The following is a 15,460-nucleotide window of genomic DNA, read 5'->3' as shown; positions in this document are numbered from 1 at the left end:
TTCATTATGCAGAAGTAAGAAACGCTCTCCTTGTGTCTGAAGTTGTGAGCAATTATACACTTTCAGTCTTCATCCATCTCTGACTCTGTCACAGACCGCTCGCCTCCTTTTGTCTACCCCTGTCCTTCTCCTCCATAGCTGGAGGTCATCCTATTTTAGCACTTGCTCAAAACAGAACTGATGTAACCCAGATTTACACGTGAAAGGAAAGTGTGTGTGTTGGTGGTGGTGGGGGTGCAATTGTGTCTCTGGAAAGTCGTGTGTGTGTGTGTCTGTGTGTGTGTAAGTGTGTCAGTGACGCAGGAAGAGAGACGGCAAGGAATCGTTGTGTAGGTAAACGAAAAACACAGAGAGAAAGGAGAGACACTGTATGAGATTATTGACCACCGGTGGAGTGCATCAGGGTCATCACATAGTCATCATGGGCAACTTGGCTGACCGGATTGGGCCTAAGAAACGGTTCGTCAGGGAGGCGAGCTCTCTTCAGCAGCACCTGCTATCTGACAGTGGGGATGTAAGTGCTTACTGATTGAGGGTGCTGCTCAGGGTACATTCAAGGGTTTAGACTTAGAGATTTGCATTATTGTGGCTCAGCTGCATGAAATAGGAAGTATCTCAGAAATCTTGTGAGAGTTGTAGTGATAGAAATGTTTTTTTTTTTTTGCAAGCATGGGAAAAGTGTAATTTATGTTAAAAAATTGACTGACTTAGTGGTTTTCTTAATGCTGCGCTGAATTACACGAAACTTTAACTCATGTAACTTGAGTGAGTTAGACCCATAATCGTTTGCATTAAGTCGGAGGACAGCTAGCTTTTCTATTATTCAGACTTTATAAACTTAGAGGTTGTATGTGATTAAGTGTGTGTAGGCTGAAGTAGAACAACTATAGGACTTTGATGGTGTAATTTTTCAGAGGGGCTCTGTGGCACAGAGGTGACAATGATGATGACAAATTTTTCAACAACTGGCTACATAAATATGGTAATGATAATGGTCAACAAACGAAAGCTGAGAATTCCAGTAAGTGCATAGTGCATCGTTACTCATTTATCACTATTTCCTGGAAAGTAACATTAATATCTCATTGGCATTATGCAGTTGTCACTAATGACCACAAAATCATGACTAATCTCCACCTATCAAACCACAGCAGTAACAACAACTAAAACTGCTTACCTCACCTCAGTAAAGTCTGCATACATTTATACTACATATCAGTTTTGTACTTCTTCATTGGTCAGTTATTGCAAACGATTTCACTCTTGATCCATGCTTACAAATCATATTTCATGCTGAATTTGCGGTTATTGGTTTTGAAATATTAATTATCGTTTGTACACTTCGAGCAGAGAATGTGATGATTGAGAAGAGAAGAGATAAGAGGCACCGAATGCAGAGAGACGCTGCTAAACTAGGTGAAATCACAGTGTGATGGTTTGCGTGTAGGCCGCGGAACGGCAAGGGAGCACTGTCAACAGGCGGATGCTGTGCATACAGATACAGTCGTTTTTTTCCTCTGTACAGGTCTGTATGTTAAAAGGTCAGAGTGTTCCTTGTTTATTATGTTCGGGATGACGTTCATGTGACGTTTGTAGACACAGTAAATAATGGTGCGATTTTGATTTGATTACTTCAAGCATAGACTCACTGTTGATGCTTTTTCTAGGAATAAGAAGACATCTTAAACATATCTATAAAGATGTGAGGCTGTAGGTACCTGTTTGCAACGTGTGTATGCATGTGCAGAAAGTATGCCTTTTTATGCATTTTAAGTTTCTCTGTGCTTTTCTGGCACTTCATTGACTGCATGACATACAGGCTGCCACTTGCAGTTTGAAGGCAGGGTGAGAACGATAGGCACCTAGGGACTCATGTCAGCGAAATACCTACTTTATGGTAGCCATCCATAACATGGCCAGGGCTGGACCAGTCTCTCTGGGGTCTCGTTGAACCGAGATGTACCCTCTTCCTCCAGTCGAGCCACAACTTAAAGTGTATTTTGCTTTTACTCTGATTTAATATGGTGGCACAGATTGCCAGGACTGCAGAGATAGTGGCTATACATCTAAATATAATCACTTAAAGACCTCCATCTTAGCAATATGATTGCATTTAGATCTACGACCACCAACAACTTACCTAGCTGCATTGGTGATGAACGTGTTCTCGTGAGCTGCGTTAAATTCCCTGTTCCATTAAGTGCAGGACAAATGGCAATCAGCTTCTGAATTATTCACGAACTTTTATGGGAAAGTGTGCAGACGTTTTCCAAATTAATAATACATTTTCCATTTCATTGGTATGTACATACATATCCCAAGCCACATTTCAAAATAACAGATTTTATGTAAACAAAGACCTATGTGCACTGACCTGAATACTCTTCTTATCTAAGGCTCAAAATAGTAAACTCATGCTTATGCAATAAAAGCACAACTGATATGATTATGTGAAAGGGCAAAAAAAAGCCAAATGATCACTGAACTCACTTACTGCGTAAATGGTCATGACGAAAGTAAACACGCAACACTACTGATGCTAAAAAAAGCAACAGAAAACTTTTTGGAAACAGTATTCGACTTCAGAGAGCTTCTGCTCGGCCCTGTCATGTGCTTATCATCCTCCCTGGCGGCTATAGGAAGGGCCTCGGGCCAAAGGCTCCAGTTTACATGCTCTTTTCATGGCAACTTCGTCTAGGCAAACCACAGCAGAGCTCTGAGCTGGAAACCAGACAAACAAACTAGAAATAGATGAAAGAGTGTGGGAAAGCCACTGAGTTGAGAGGAAATCGCATTCCATGCTTTAAGTTTTTTATAAAACACGCGTTTGTTTGTGTGTAATGCATATTGACAGTTAGTTACCATGCTTTGTATCAGATTGCACCGTGTCCACGATTAGCTCTTATGTCTGACATGAGAGCAATGGCTATACTAGCGTGCTTTTCATTACGTATTACTATGAGATAATGGGACATTGATGTGCTGGTAGTTTTATCTGTAACTAACTCAACTGTGATGGAGTGACAAATTACGATACCGTGTTCAGCACCAGTGTATTGGACTAATAGAGTATGACGCTGCTTGGTGTGATGGTGTATAGGGACTTGCTTTGAAAAATAAAAAAACCCTTTGATCCCTGAGGAGCATGGCCGGATACGACATGAACACTTGATAAGACACTTTACATTTTATATCTCATCACTCCTGCTACTGTGTTTTTCTGGCAAGTATCTGAAAAGCTATTTTAGAGATTTACAATATCACAAAAACAAAAGATACACTTCGGCATTCTCCATCCTTATCATTATCATTATTACAGTCGCCGGCATTATGTGTTCTTTGAAGCCTTTTTTTATTGCCTTATGGAGATTACCTTTACCACAATGAGGACATGTGCACTCGTTTTAGTGCACTCATCTTCTGTGGTGTGCACATTAAATTTAGAAAATTCCACTTCCTTCTGTGCATTACTCATTGGCTCTCTCTGTCTACTGCCATATCCCCCTCTAATGTGTACACTCAAAACACTCGTGTGTACATGAACAAACTTCAGTCTAGTCTATCCCAAGAGCAGAGCTAATTTTCCATCAGCAGTGGGTGCAAACAATTCAGAGGTAATTGCAGCTGAGATTGCGCTCGACGAGGGCATGGAGGATATGGGGCTGGGCAGTCAGTTGGGACAGTGGGAGGGATTTATAGCTCATGGCGATGCTCTACTAGCACTTCTCTTCATCAAGCAAAGCAAATCACCAAGAAAATTATAATGACCTAAAAAAAAAATACATGCATCATCAGATACCTTTATTTCGATGTGTTTGAGATTTTGAGAAATACGCTTATTCACTTTCTTGCTGAGAGTTAGATGAGAAGATTGATTCTGCTGTTGTATTTTTTTGCTACAGCCTGCAGCTGATTGCTGTAGCTTGACATAAAGACCGGAAGTCGGGAGTCTTGTTATTTAACTCTTGGCATGAAAGCCAGTAAGTGTTGAACTTTTAAACATTCATAATATATATGTAATCGATCGTTGCCACATAAAGGCAAAACATTATAATTGGGTTAATTATAAAAAAAAAAAAAAAAAAAAAAGGTACCTGAATGTGTGTCCATTCAGTAGTATTACATACATTAGCTGTCACTGAAACCATGCTAACCTGTGTGGAAGCAGCTTAGTCGAGGTGTGTTGACAGCAGTCCAATGACACACTGGAAACTCATCTGCCAGATGGCTCAGGGGGAGGGCTTCAACCAGGGAGCACTTTAATCAATCTGATTAAGGGGAAATGCTGCCTGTATTTTTAGCCACTCCATGGCAGGCCAGTGGCCATTCATTGAATTTTGTTTCATTAGCTCTTATGTTTATCTCTTGGATGGGTGGATTTGTAAAAAGGGATAGCTAGAGTAAAGTAACCATTAGCTATTTTAGCTAATACAGTTCTTTAGGTAATTCATTTTCTGAATAAGATAAATAGTCACTCTATTATTCTGATAGTAAGAGCTTCATTCATGAACTGATTCTGGTGCCGAAACTGACAAATGAAATATGTCTTGGAAAAGGGTAACTGTTTGTTTCTGGGACTGCAGCCTGGGTCTATGCCCAGATGCTGCTTAATGCCATGAAGCAACATGACCTTAAGATGAAAATCTCTAAAGATTTGCTTCCACCGAGTCATGGAGTTTCCAGTGAATTCCCTCAAAACAGTTCAAATGCTGAAGGCGATTTGGTCCCAACATGAATATAATGTTATCGTATTCAGTTGAATTTCGCTTTTAGTTCCTTTAAACCCCTGACTGACGGACAAACATTCTGTATGCATCACAAAACTGAAGTATCTCTTAAATCTGGTTCAAACTAGGAGACAGCTGTCCTGTGAAATAAATTGCAGCGCGAACATTAACGAAAGCTCCAGCCTGCTCCAGACTGTTCCTGCCTAAAACATATGGTCTGCAACCAGCTGTCAACAGTTTACTCATTTGCTGGCATGACTGATTATTTTAACAGATGTAATGCAATGATGTGCAAGTCACTGTCAGGAAAACCATCCCGGAGAGATGCGGCAATGCCCAGTTGAACGTCACAGCAATCATAAATTTGCAGTAGTGGCAAACAAAAATACACAAGAGAAATGGAAATTGATACTGTGTAAGCTGTATCACTCTCATTAGGAATGACCTGTATGGTCTTCTGCATCTGTCATCTTTTATCTCTCACTAAGACAAAATGTGCATGATGTCATTAAGTGGTTTACATTGTAGTATGCACTGTCTGCCTCATATTTACACACCAAGACTGTGTAAACATGCACACTTCCTCTGTTTGACAGATTAGGGACGTAAACCCTCCTGCAGCTCTGAGACCTCTGGTTCACTATGACTCACAAAGCAGAGAGTCCCAACTGGTTGTCCTGTTTGTTTTTATTTTCTCAATGATTACATTTTGTAAACATGTAGCTACAGTACGACTGTATTGATAGGAAGAGTTCAGAGGTAGGTACTGAGTGCAGATTTTAAAGCTGGGTGATTGTGTGTGTATATCTGTGTGTGTGTGTGTTTGTGTGTGTGTGGATGCAGGTGCATGTAGGCCTCTGGGACCCTGAACTGCTTTATCGCAGATGTGTTTCCTCTAATGTGGGACAGTGGGGAGTTGTCTGGAAAAACCTGGCCATATGAGGCAATGTTTTCTGGAAAGCCTGAGCCTTTCGCATTATTTTTTTTTACACTTTTTTCATCTTAATGCTCGGGGGTTATGGAAGACAGAGAAACAGGAAATCTTATCTTAAACAGACACAAGTATTTCACATACTAGCTGTGTGGAATTTCAAAGTATATTAATGACAAATGTCAGTATTTGTGTTTGTGGTCATCTGTTTGTCTGTTGCGAGGTTGAAATTCAGATTGCGCACATCTTAATTTTGGGCATGCATAAGTAGTGTTACTTTGCTGTCTCTAGGCAACCATGTAATCAATTTATGTCAATTAGTCCTCTATCTAATGCCATCAGCTAATACAGACAAAAAAACCCAGTCATTCCAAGCCTAAACACAAACTTCAACAAACTTTCCCTCCATTTTCATTGTTTACGTCAGTTGTTCAGTGCAGCTAAGGGTGATGGGAATGTCATAATTGTTGCAGGTATTTGGCCATAAAAAACCCTTGTACAAATTAAATAATTTATGGAAGTATGGTATTCATGGAAGTCATTAAGATGCATCATCTTGGCACCATGGATGTCTTCACCAAATTCTCTAATGTTGAGATGCCACGTCAACTGTGAAAAATAGGCACAATGGCGAAACTCCAGATGACGCGCTGCAGCAGCGAGGCTCGAGCCATCAGTGAGAAGCGCATCTGATGCAGGCCGCTCCAACATTGGGGCCAAAATGAAAACCAAGATGTTATGTGACCACCACTCACGCGTAACGCAGGCAATGTGTCCCGCAATTAATCATGTGGGCAAAATGAATGAATGCTTGTGAAAAATAGTTTTTGAGAGTTTTCAATTCGCACCAAAATGGTGAACCAGCTGACATTGCAGTCCATAGAGCCCTTCTACCAGCATGGCTGAAAATGCTTCAGGTATGCCAGGTGTATCACTGTGATGCATCTAAATTACAATATATGCTCAGAACACTTACAAACAATTAGAAACACTTCCTTTTTGGTCACAATCTTACATTTTAGGTAAGCAATAGTCTCTCCTCAAAGAGTATACTTTTCAGGATCCAATTATTGCCAGCTTGATGACTAAGCATTTTCCACTTTACCCACTGGGGTTTAAAGAGTTTTTGCTGACTTTTCCTGATCTGCAGAATCGCATGTAATCCTTGACGCGAGGACTCAAAAATAACCTTAGATAGAATTATGAGATTTTCACTGGCAGCAATAAGGGTTTGCCCGGGAGCTAGTTGTTTACATTGAGGTTTGTGTGTGTGTGTGTGTGTGTGTGTGTGTGTGTGTGTGTGTGTGTGTGTCTGTGTGTGTGTGTGTGTGCATGCGTTCTAAGTATTATGGCCTCTGCTGAACCCTTACAGACTCAGATTCAGTCCAAATGATGGATATCAAAGAACATCAACATTGATTTCTGTCCGCTCTGAAAAAGCCCCTATTTCATCATCTCTTGGTGCAATTGAAAACAGTCAGGCTCAATTTCATAAATCCTTTTGCAATCTAACCTGCTTCTCTTTCTTGTTTTTATGTCTTTATTTCTCTACTTATGAATTGAAAATATGTCTCTTACAGTACCCCATGTTTTTCTTTTGTTATTTTGCCTCTGTTCCGTGTTTGTCTGCTTTTTCACGTTTGTGCATTGTATTATTTTATAATACTTCACATTAACACACAACACACTCTGCCTTGTACGCAATACATTTTATGCTACATCAAAGCAAAACAGTCTTTACATTGCTGCCACTGACGCAGGCTTTAAATGCCTTTTTACCCTGCATTAACATCACTAGCAGTGACAAGGCTTTAACCACCAAACACTTTGTGCCAGTAGACCCTACAACAGCAGCATTCCCATATTCAACAGGACATTGAGTGACATTGAAAGAGACAGATAGTCCAAGACATAGCTACACAGCAGGGCATGCAAAAACTCATGCAGCCAGGAAACAGGCAAATAAAGTAGCATCATGATTCACCAATGACCAGGGCAGTGAGCGTCAAAAAAAGCCCTGAGGACTTCAGTCAATCTCTGAAGACTTGCACAAAATGGAAAAAATTCTATTTATAGCCTGACTTGTGCCCAAAAATGTCAGGACACAAATGTTTTGCCTGACATCGCCGGAAGAAGAACAATCGAGGTAGATGGAAATGATCAAATTGGAAAGAGGAGAAAAAGAAAAAAATTTGCTTGAGAACAGTAGGTTCCTTTAATGTTGTGGGTTATTCAGAAAAAATAAAGAAGAATAGAGACAATTCTTCAACCTCAGTGATGTAACAGCAAAGGTGGATGAGAGGAGCTGATGTGAATGTGTATAGGTGTTTGAATGACTGGATAGTGATTTGGTATTGTATATTTTTATTGGTATTATATAATGTGATTACATGATCCTTTAATTTGGCCTGCAGCCATAGATTTGCATATTACAAATGTATGCACTGGATTATATGTGTGTGGATGTATAAGGACATGAAATGAGAAGACATTTACTATAGTCAGTTCTTCCCAATAAAAACTGAACCATGCTTTGTTGCAAGTGTAAATTGTATATAAAATTATGAAGTAGGCTCAACAATGTCAATGAGGTAAATTATTACCCATCAGTTAGAAACGATTTATTTTGAGAACAATTGCAGCAACAGATGTAAATATCACAATATCAATATCACTGTAAAGAGTTCTAAACTTGTCTGCTGTATGTAAAATATTTTAAAGTCAGAACATTTTTTCCTGTTTTTCATTCAGCCATTAAAACTCTGCAGCACAGAAACAACCCAGACTTCAAATGACACTAATTGGCACAAAGTGTTCTTATCCTAGATATCATACTCCCATTAACACTCCTCCTTAAACTTTTTAAGAGGTCTGCTCGGAAGCTGTTTCCAAATTAGGATTTGGAGCAAAACGCGACATGACTTTCATCTGATATATGAAAGATTTTTTTCTTACAAGATCTGTCTTTTATCAAAAATACATTGCTGGAATCATGACAAAAAACAAATGAGCCCATTAATCCATTAAAAATTTGATCTGGACGTCACTGAGATCCAACAGATTCAGGACTTCCTGGAGAGTTAGCCGAGGGGTATTTATGTCGTTTTCAGTGGAAAGCTATTTGATCAAACTTCTACCAACTTAACCACTGGTTGACAAATATTTATTCTCATGTATTTCTCAGCAGGGGTGTATTGATTTGTCATCTTTTAGGAGTACCATCTTGCCATTAGTCAGATAATTATTTTGTCAGCATATCAAATTCTGCCTGAAGTGGATACTGACTATTATCTAATTTCACTAATGCTAGCGTTTTGCTACCCACAGAGCTGTGCCACTTTACAGTCTGTGGTGTCATGAAAACAGAGTTCAGATGGTAACGGGATGTGCAACGATTTAAGTTTGAGATGACACGTGCAGAAAATGACAGCACATACTGTACTAGTGGGGCCAGTGGTAGTTATGTATAATTGTGTTTATTTTATTCTTCTGGATACACACAGACACACAAACATGCTCGTGCACACGCATAAAGGTGTAACACCTCTGATACTGGGGATTGATTAAGCTCTTTTGTTAGTCATTATCCTCTTTGAACGCACTCGCTGGTCTCTCATCACAGACACACTCGCACACAGACAGACATTGGTAGCTCTCGTCTTACGGTTTCATTAAATAGGGCCCATAAGACAAGAAAAAAAACTTTTTGTTTTGCCTTTCATTCATTTTTCACCCTCATACTTTCTGTTGTACTCCTCTAATTCTATTCTCTCGTGCTCTACCCATCTTGAGCGCTTTCGATGTCCAAAGATCAGGAGACACTTCTTTATTTCTCTGACAGTCGATGCCTAATTGCCCACTTTCTTTTCATCCACCCCTCTTGCTCCTCACCCCCCCTCTCTCTTTCTCTCCCTCTCTATATCTCTATATCTCTCTCTCTTTCTGTGCCTCTAGAAGTGTGACTGCCTGCTCAGCCTGGAAGCCTATTCAGCAGACCAGAAGCGCCGCGTGTGTCAGTGCCTGAAGGACAATATTGACAAGCAGCTCCAGCTTCACAGGAGGGAGCCTCACGTCCCACATTTTGAACAGGTAGGGCGCACGGACACACACATCTAAGAGCATTTTCTAATTTCGATTGAGGCCGAAAATGAATCACTACACACATGAACACATGGCAATGCATGTATTAGTGCATATCCCCGTCACAGATGCCCCATTAACACCACTCGCTCTCAAGCATACACACTCAGTCAGTAACCGATAACACTTTCCCGCGGCTCACACTGCCATCATTATGATTCGTCACTTGGGTCTTACATTTCTTTGGAAAACTTTAATCCTGCCTTTTATCTGCTTGCATTTGAATAGTTTCTCTGCTTTAGTGGAGTGTCAACTCAGTGCAAGTCCTGCTTGGCTCTGTTCATTTACAGTAAAAGAGTAGAGTAGATATTTGCAAGCAAGTACTGCACCTCATATACTGTACTGCACACTGTGTTGACAGCTGTGGTAAATGATATTTGTTGTGATCATTTTAAATAATAACCACATTAGACTTGATCATTCTGTTTACTATCTGTAGGATTTGAGGTTTGAAAGCCAGTTGCTTTGTCTGTTCAGTGACATATTTGTATTCATGTTCAGCTTGATTACTGAGGAGGTGTTGTTTGTGGCTACAATTTTCCGTTCATTGAACTAATGCTTTGTATTATAAATTGATATACAGTATATAGGATGTATGTTATTTGACAAATGTAAGCCCAGCACTCACTCTCCTTTATGCTCTGTTTTTGGTCTCTACTAACTCCTAAGGGAAATATCTGGCTGTGACTGTAGACAAACTGTGTCTGGCTGCTGTTCACTACTGGGCAAGTATCACAGAGTGTGTTTTTCTTTTGAGAGAGAACTGGCACAGAAAGCCAAAACAATGTGCTGAAAGATGCTAAAATTCTCCGTAGAGCTGAGGGGAGCGGCAGAATTGGGTAAAATTTCTCTTTGTCTGTCACTACGAGCGAACGAATATACAATCTCATTTGATCCAGCCAGTATAAAAATATTAATTAGAGCCTCTTTTAGTCCCTTCTTACTATTCATCTTTGTAGACCTGTTATACTTTTTGGAAGCAGTGAAATGAATCAAATCACTGTTGGATTAACTCATTACACCTTTTCTCTCAATGTCGCACAATGGTGGAGCAGGGTGCTGTTAAGGAGTCACTGTAACTGATCTTTAAATGCTCACTGGGCTTCAACCGCCCTGATTAAGAGGGTGGATGCTGGGGGAGCTGTGAATGAGATTACCACGGCCCAGTTACATAGCAAAATCTACTAAAAATGATTGTTTTCCCCTTTCTTGTCAGGTTCTTTAATCCTATTCCTATTTTGGGAAATTTTTGTGAAAGGTCTGGCAAAACTTCCCATGTCTTGCTTCTTTCATTCCTTGCTTCTTTCATATTTGATGAACAGCAAAGACAGCTCATTCGCTTCATCAATTTATAAGGTGATTAAAAGAGATAAATAGCCTTGTGTGTAGATGGCACACCTGTTGTACATTAGGGCTTCATTTCATCAGCACATGAAAGCGGGAAAGAGATAGGGACGAGCCGACAGTCCTTGATCCCTTTCTCTCTCTGCACGTGTGTGTATTTATCTGTGTGTCCATGTGTATGTGTGCACGGTGACACTTGATTACACAGAAGTGTAAATGAAAGAACACAGAACTTGGCCTGTATTTGAATATTCTCCAATATCTGAATTACTTTAGAGTGAACTTCATGAACTTTATTTAACATTTAGACTTTGGAACATAAGAGATAAGCCTCCAAACAAAGTTTTTACTGCTTCAGTTTTTTTCACTCTAGTGCTCCAAAGAAACTCAGTGGGAATTGCACATGTTGATTTTCTTCCCTGCTTCCTCTCATGATCAGTGTCAATTAGTTACACCCAGCTGAATGAATGAACACATTTACACACACTGAAGTGTTCAATACACTCAATAACAAAATAGCTTGGCAAGCATGCTAAGTCATGTTAGGTCAAATGAAGTCAATACCATTTACTCAAACTCTATTAACAAACCAATGTATTAATCAGTAAAGACATGGTGAAGAAACTGGCAATGTATTATGTGTTATGTTTCCTTTGCCCACATGATAAAGCTTTTAAAGCAAAATAAATCTTTTAATGTGCGTCTCATAGGAGGAAGTACCTGATGCAGACGGATCTTCCTCTTTGTCTCTTTCAGAGTACGTCCACACTTAACTGGCTAAATAAAACATATTGTTTTCCCTCAATTCTGGCCCTCCATCCACAATAAGCCGGTGTTTTTACAGAACTGAAACTTGAGCTTTTTCAAAAAACTCTCCAGAGTGGATAAATCTGAAAGCACTGACTATGTGCTTGTGCGAAAGTTCTAGTAAAGAGAACAACTTTTCTCCACACACTCAGAAACGGATATTAGAGGGCCTTTTCTTATGTAATGTGACATATTTTCTACTAAAATGGAAAATGCAGGGGGGTTTAGTTAAGACAGGGATTTGTAACAAATCTGTCAGAGTTGATTGGATTGCTCAAAAGTGGGTGTGGCTTCATGAATACCGGGTGAAACTGAGCTGTATATAAGACCATTGGTCTCCCCCCTGCACCTCACTCACCTGCGTTATTAGATGGAGAGGCAGAGGATTAGGAAGACATGAATAAATTAGAGCGCAACATCAGTGGTTTGAAAAGTTTTTTTTCCAAACAGACACCTCCTAATATATCTCTCTGTTAGCAACTATCACCGATATTGGTGTAGTGCGATTTTATATATGATATTTATGTACACGAGTTGAAGATGAGTTGAGTCATCAAAATCTTTTTTGACATTGCATTTAAAAAGAGCAAAATGAGCAGTTAACACTGGAAAACTTTGAAAACATATTTAAATGTTAATATATCTCACACAGCGCATCCTATATATATATATATATTTTATATTTATTATTATTATTTTATATATTTTATTTTGTCATACAGTGGCATGATAATAAAATAGTGATTTTTTTAACATTTAAATCTTATATGTCTCGCTTTTGCTGTTTGTTGATTTAGCCTTTTCTATGCGTTATAGTGTGGAATAAAGAAACGTAAAACACTACCAAGTCATTTTCGCACCTTAACAGTGTTTTCGGATTTGGCAGGCGGACAGATGGACATGATTTCAGTCACACAAAATCACACATCACACATTTTCCTGCAGGGAGACGTCCTGCAAAAGCTGATGCTACATTCTCAGAGAAATTATACATGTAAGGATGCATGCATGTCCCGACCTGTGGAATTAATCCTGTATACCTTCTTTGAATGGTTGTTAGAACCTTTTACTGCATTACTCTTATTAAATGGAAATCTGAACGGTGTCCTGAAGGCAAGGGAATACAGGCTTAATCATAACATTTTACATCTAGACAAATTAGTTCACTTTTGATTGCATTTCTCCAGAGTACCTTAGAGGCAAATAGTTTGTATTCAGTCGACTCCAAATGTGTTTAATTACTGTATATGCAAATCAGCTTTTCTCAAGCATGGGAGATATGAGGGGAATGCCTTTGTAGTATCCTTTCTGTTGAACGGGACCCTTTAAAACTGAAATGTGTTTTACTTGAGCACATGGGTAATTTCATATTGGCAGAGGAAAGGAGGACACTTTTCTCTAGATAGACATGTACAGACACATGTGGGTCAGATCCCTCCACAAACTCCATGAGATAACATCAAAAAAGTTTAAAGCATGATGACAGACATCTGCCATGTCACATTGATGTGTATCTCTATTTAGGACGCCACTGTTCACTTGACTCAGAATCATTAGTTTGTATAATCTAGAGTTCAAATCATCTCCGAGAATGTTCCAGTGATTCAGCATGGAAGAATATTTCTTTGGTAGTGCTTTAAGTGCTCCAGTGCTGCCTCATTGTAACTGCTGAGTCGACACAAGAACTTGCTTTCTAAACGGAATCGAGTGTATCTTTGATGCACAGTGTGTTTTCCTGCCAGTGAGTAAGAATTGCAGCAAAGGAGCTTTAGAAAATTACCCATTGAATCACACATTTCCCTTGTGTCAGAAAACTGCATTTGTCCTCTCATGCACAAAGCCGAGTAAATCCACACTTAGCTGAAGCATGCACTTTCGTCAAGAGTTATGTTCAAGTGTGCAGAGAGAGCGGAATGCTCTCCAAAGGCTAAACACCCGTACTGTAGGAATCACATCCATTCTTTCTACTCATGTTACTTTGTTCATTCATGTTTTTAAATCAAATGGGGTTACCCTGCTGCTGTATTGATGTCAGCGGCTGCCCTAGTTCTTTAGATTCCTGAACACTTTGATTGCTTCCCATTGGAAAAATTTGGACTCGAGCCCTTTTCACTTGGAGATTCTCTAATCCTCCAGTCTCCCTGCGAGCAGAGCGTGATGAGAGTTTGCCAGTTTCTCTTTTGTGTGTAGTGTCATTGAAAGTCAGCAGATGGTAAACAGAGGATTTTGGGGCAAATGGTTATGATGACTAACTTCAACTTGAATAACTGATGCCTCTGTCTTTCTGACTGTTTCAATCTGTTAGTGCCGTACTGTGAAATAACGACAGAATAGTTTGACATGGAGATTTAGAATGACTCACAATAAAGTGCCTCCAACATTCTCAGTATAGAGTATACAAACTAATAATTCATATAAGTCATAGTTTTATTTGTTTTCGTATTTATGTACAAAAACAAACACTTAACCTTGTGGTCTGGTATCAAACAGCCATTAAAGGTCTCTGAGCTCCTTCCTTGGACAGCTTCCGGTACATTCTTGTCTAGGCAGCATTAGCCACTAAGCTGCTGGAAAAATAAATTTGTTCAGCTGCATCACACACATGCCCTCAAATGGGAATTTAAGCAGGACGGGCCATTTTGAAAATGACAGCCGCACTTCATCACACACAGCATTTGATGAGCAATGCTGGCACTCCTTCTCTCAGTCACAAGAAGAAAGCAAGCTATCCGCAGTGAAAGTCGCATACATTTTCTATATGAACAGGGCTGGGCTCACATGAACAGTGGAAACAAAGATGGCTGCTAATGAACAAAGTGTGTCTGTTGCGGTTTGGAGTCAGCTTGCTCTGTTCTCTTTGTCTGGCTGTCTCATTTCACATTTATGAGAATCTGTTTCAGCTGCTGAACTGGTTATAATGCAGCATTTATGTTGGAGGAGGCAGTGACGCAGTGTGACAAGGACCCTCTCTCATTCCACTCTCTGTCTTACTCTTTCCCCCGACTTTGTCAAACTGTTTATTCATGATGAAATTAAAGAATTCTGTGGTCTCTCTCTCCTCTGTTTTCCTACTCTACCATGTCCTTCCACCTCAGCCAAACAAGTAAGCGTTCGATCAATGATACATGAAGCTCTGCACGGATAGGAAGTGTCAATGAACATGCATCTTTTGAGCAGCATATCTCACTGCTAGGGCACACTGCATTTTAAGCAGTGACACAAAATACCAAAAAGACACTTCAGTTTGGAATATATTAGAAATCTGAATAATCTTACCCCCATTTTCTCAATTTTGATTGTAGAAGATTTTTTATGGCAACACACACTGACAGCATCTCGACAGCGTCAGCTTGTCAGGATGTGCCACTATCCTACTGTATTTCCCAGAATTACATATCAGCACTTAAAAAGAGTAGCACATCCTGGCTGATGTATCTCTTCTGCTTCTTCAGTCTGTATGACACATGCCATGTGTGCTACAGGTGTCAACCGCAACACCCTGCTGGTGTGT

The 15,460-nt window shown here is 39.7% G+C and overlaps 1 protein-coding gene across 3 annotated transcripts in view; it reads left to right on the top strand.

The window, feature by feature from the left end:
• The window catches only part of rgs3a (regulator of G protein signaling 3a), a 143,964-nt gene that overhangs the window by 72,081 nt on the left and 56,423 nt on the right, over positions 1-15,460 (top strand). For all 3 annotated transcript variants that reach the window (XM_023419513.1, XM_023419515.2, XM_023419514.2), the window contains one exon: positions 9,613-9,747. In XM_023419513.1, the coding sequence (XP_023275281.1) occupies positions 9,613-9,747 (135 nt within the window). The remainder of the gene's footprint in view (positions 1-9,612; positions 9,748-15,460) is intronic.

Source organism: Seriola lalandi, unplaced genomic scaffold (genome assembly GCF_002814215.2).
Source record: "Seriola lalandi dorsalis isolate HSWRI2012SDOR001 ecotype SW California unplaced genomic scaffold, Sedor1 jcf7180002054606, whole genome shotgun sequence".
Lineage (NCBI taxonomy): Eukaryota > Metazoa > Chordata > Actinopteri > Carangiformes > Carangidae > Seriola > Seriola lalandi.
Note: the sequence above shows the minus strand (reverse complement) of the source record. Positions and strands in the feature narration are given on the sequence as shown.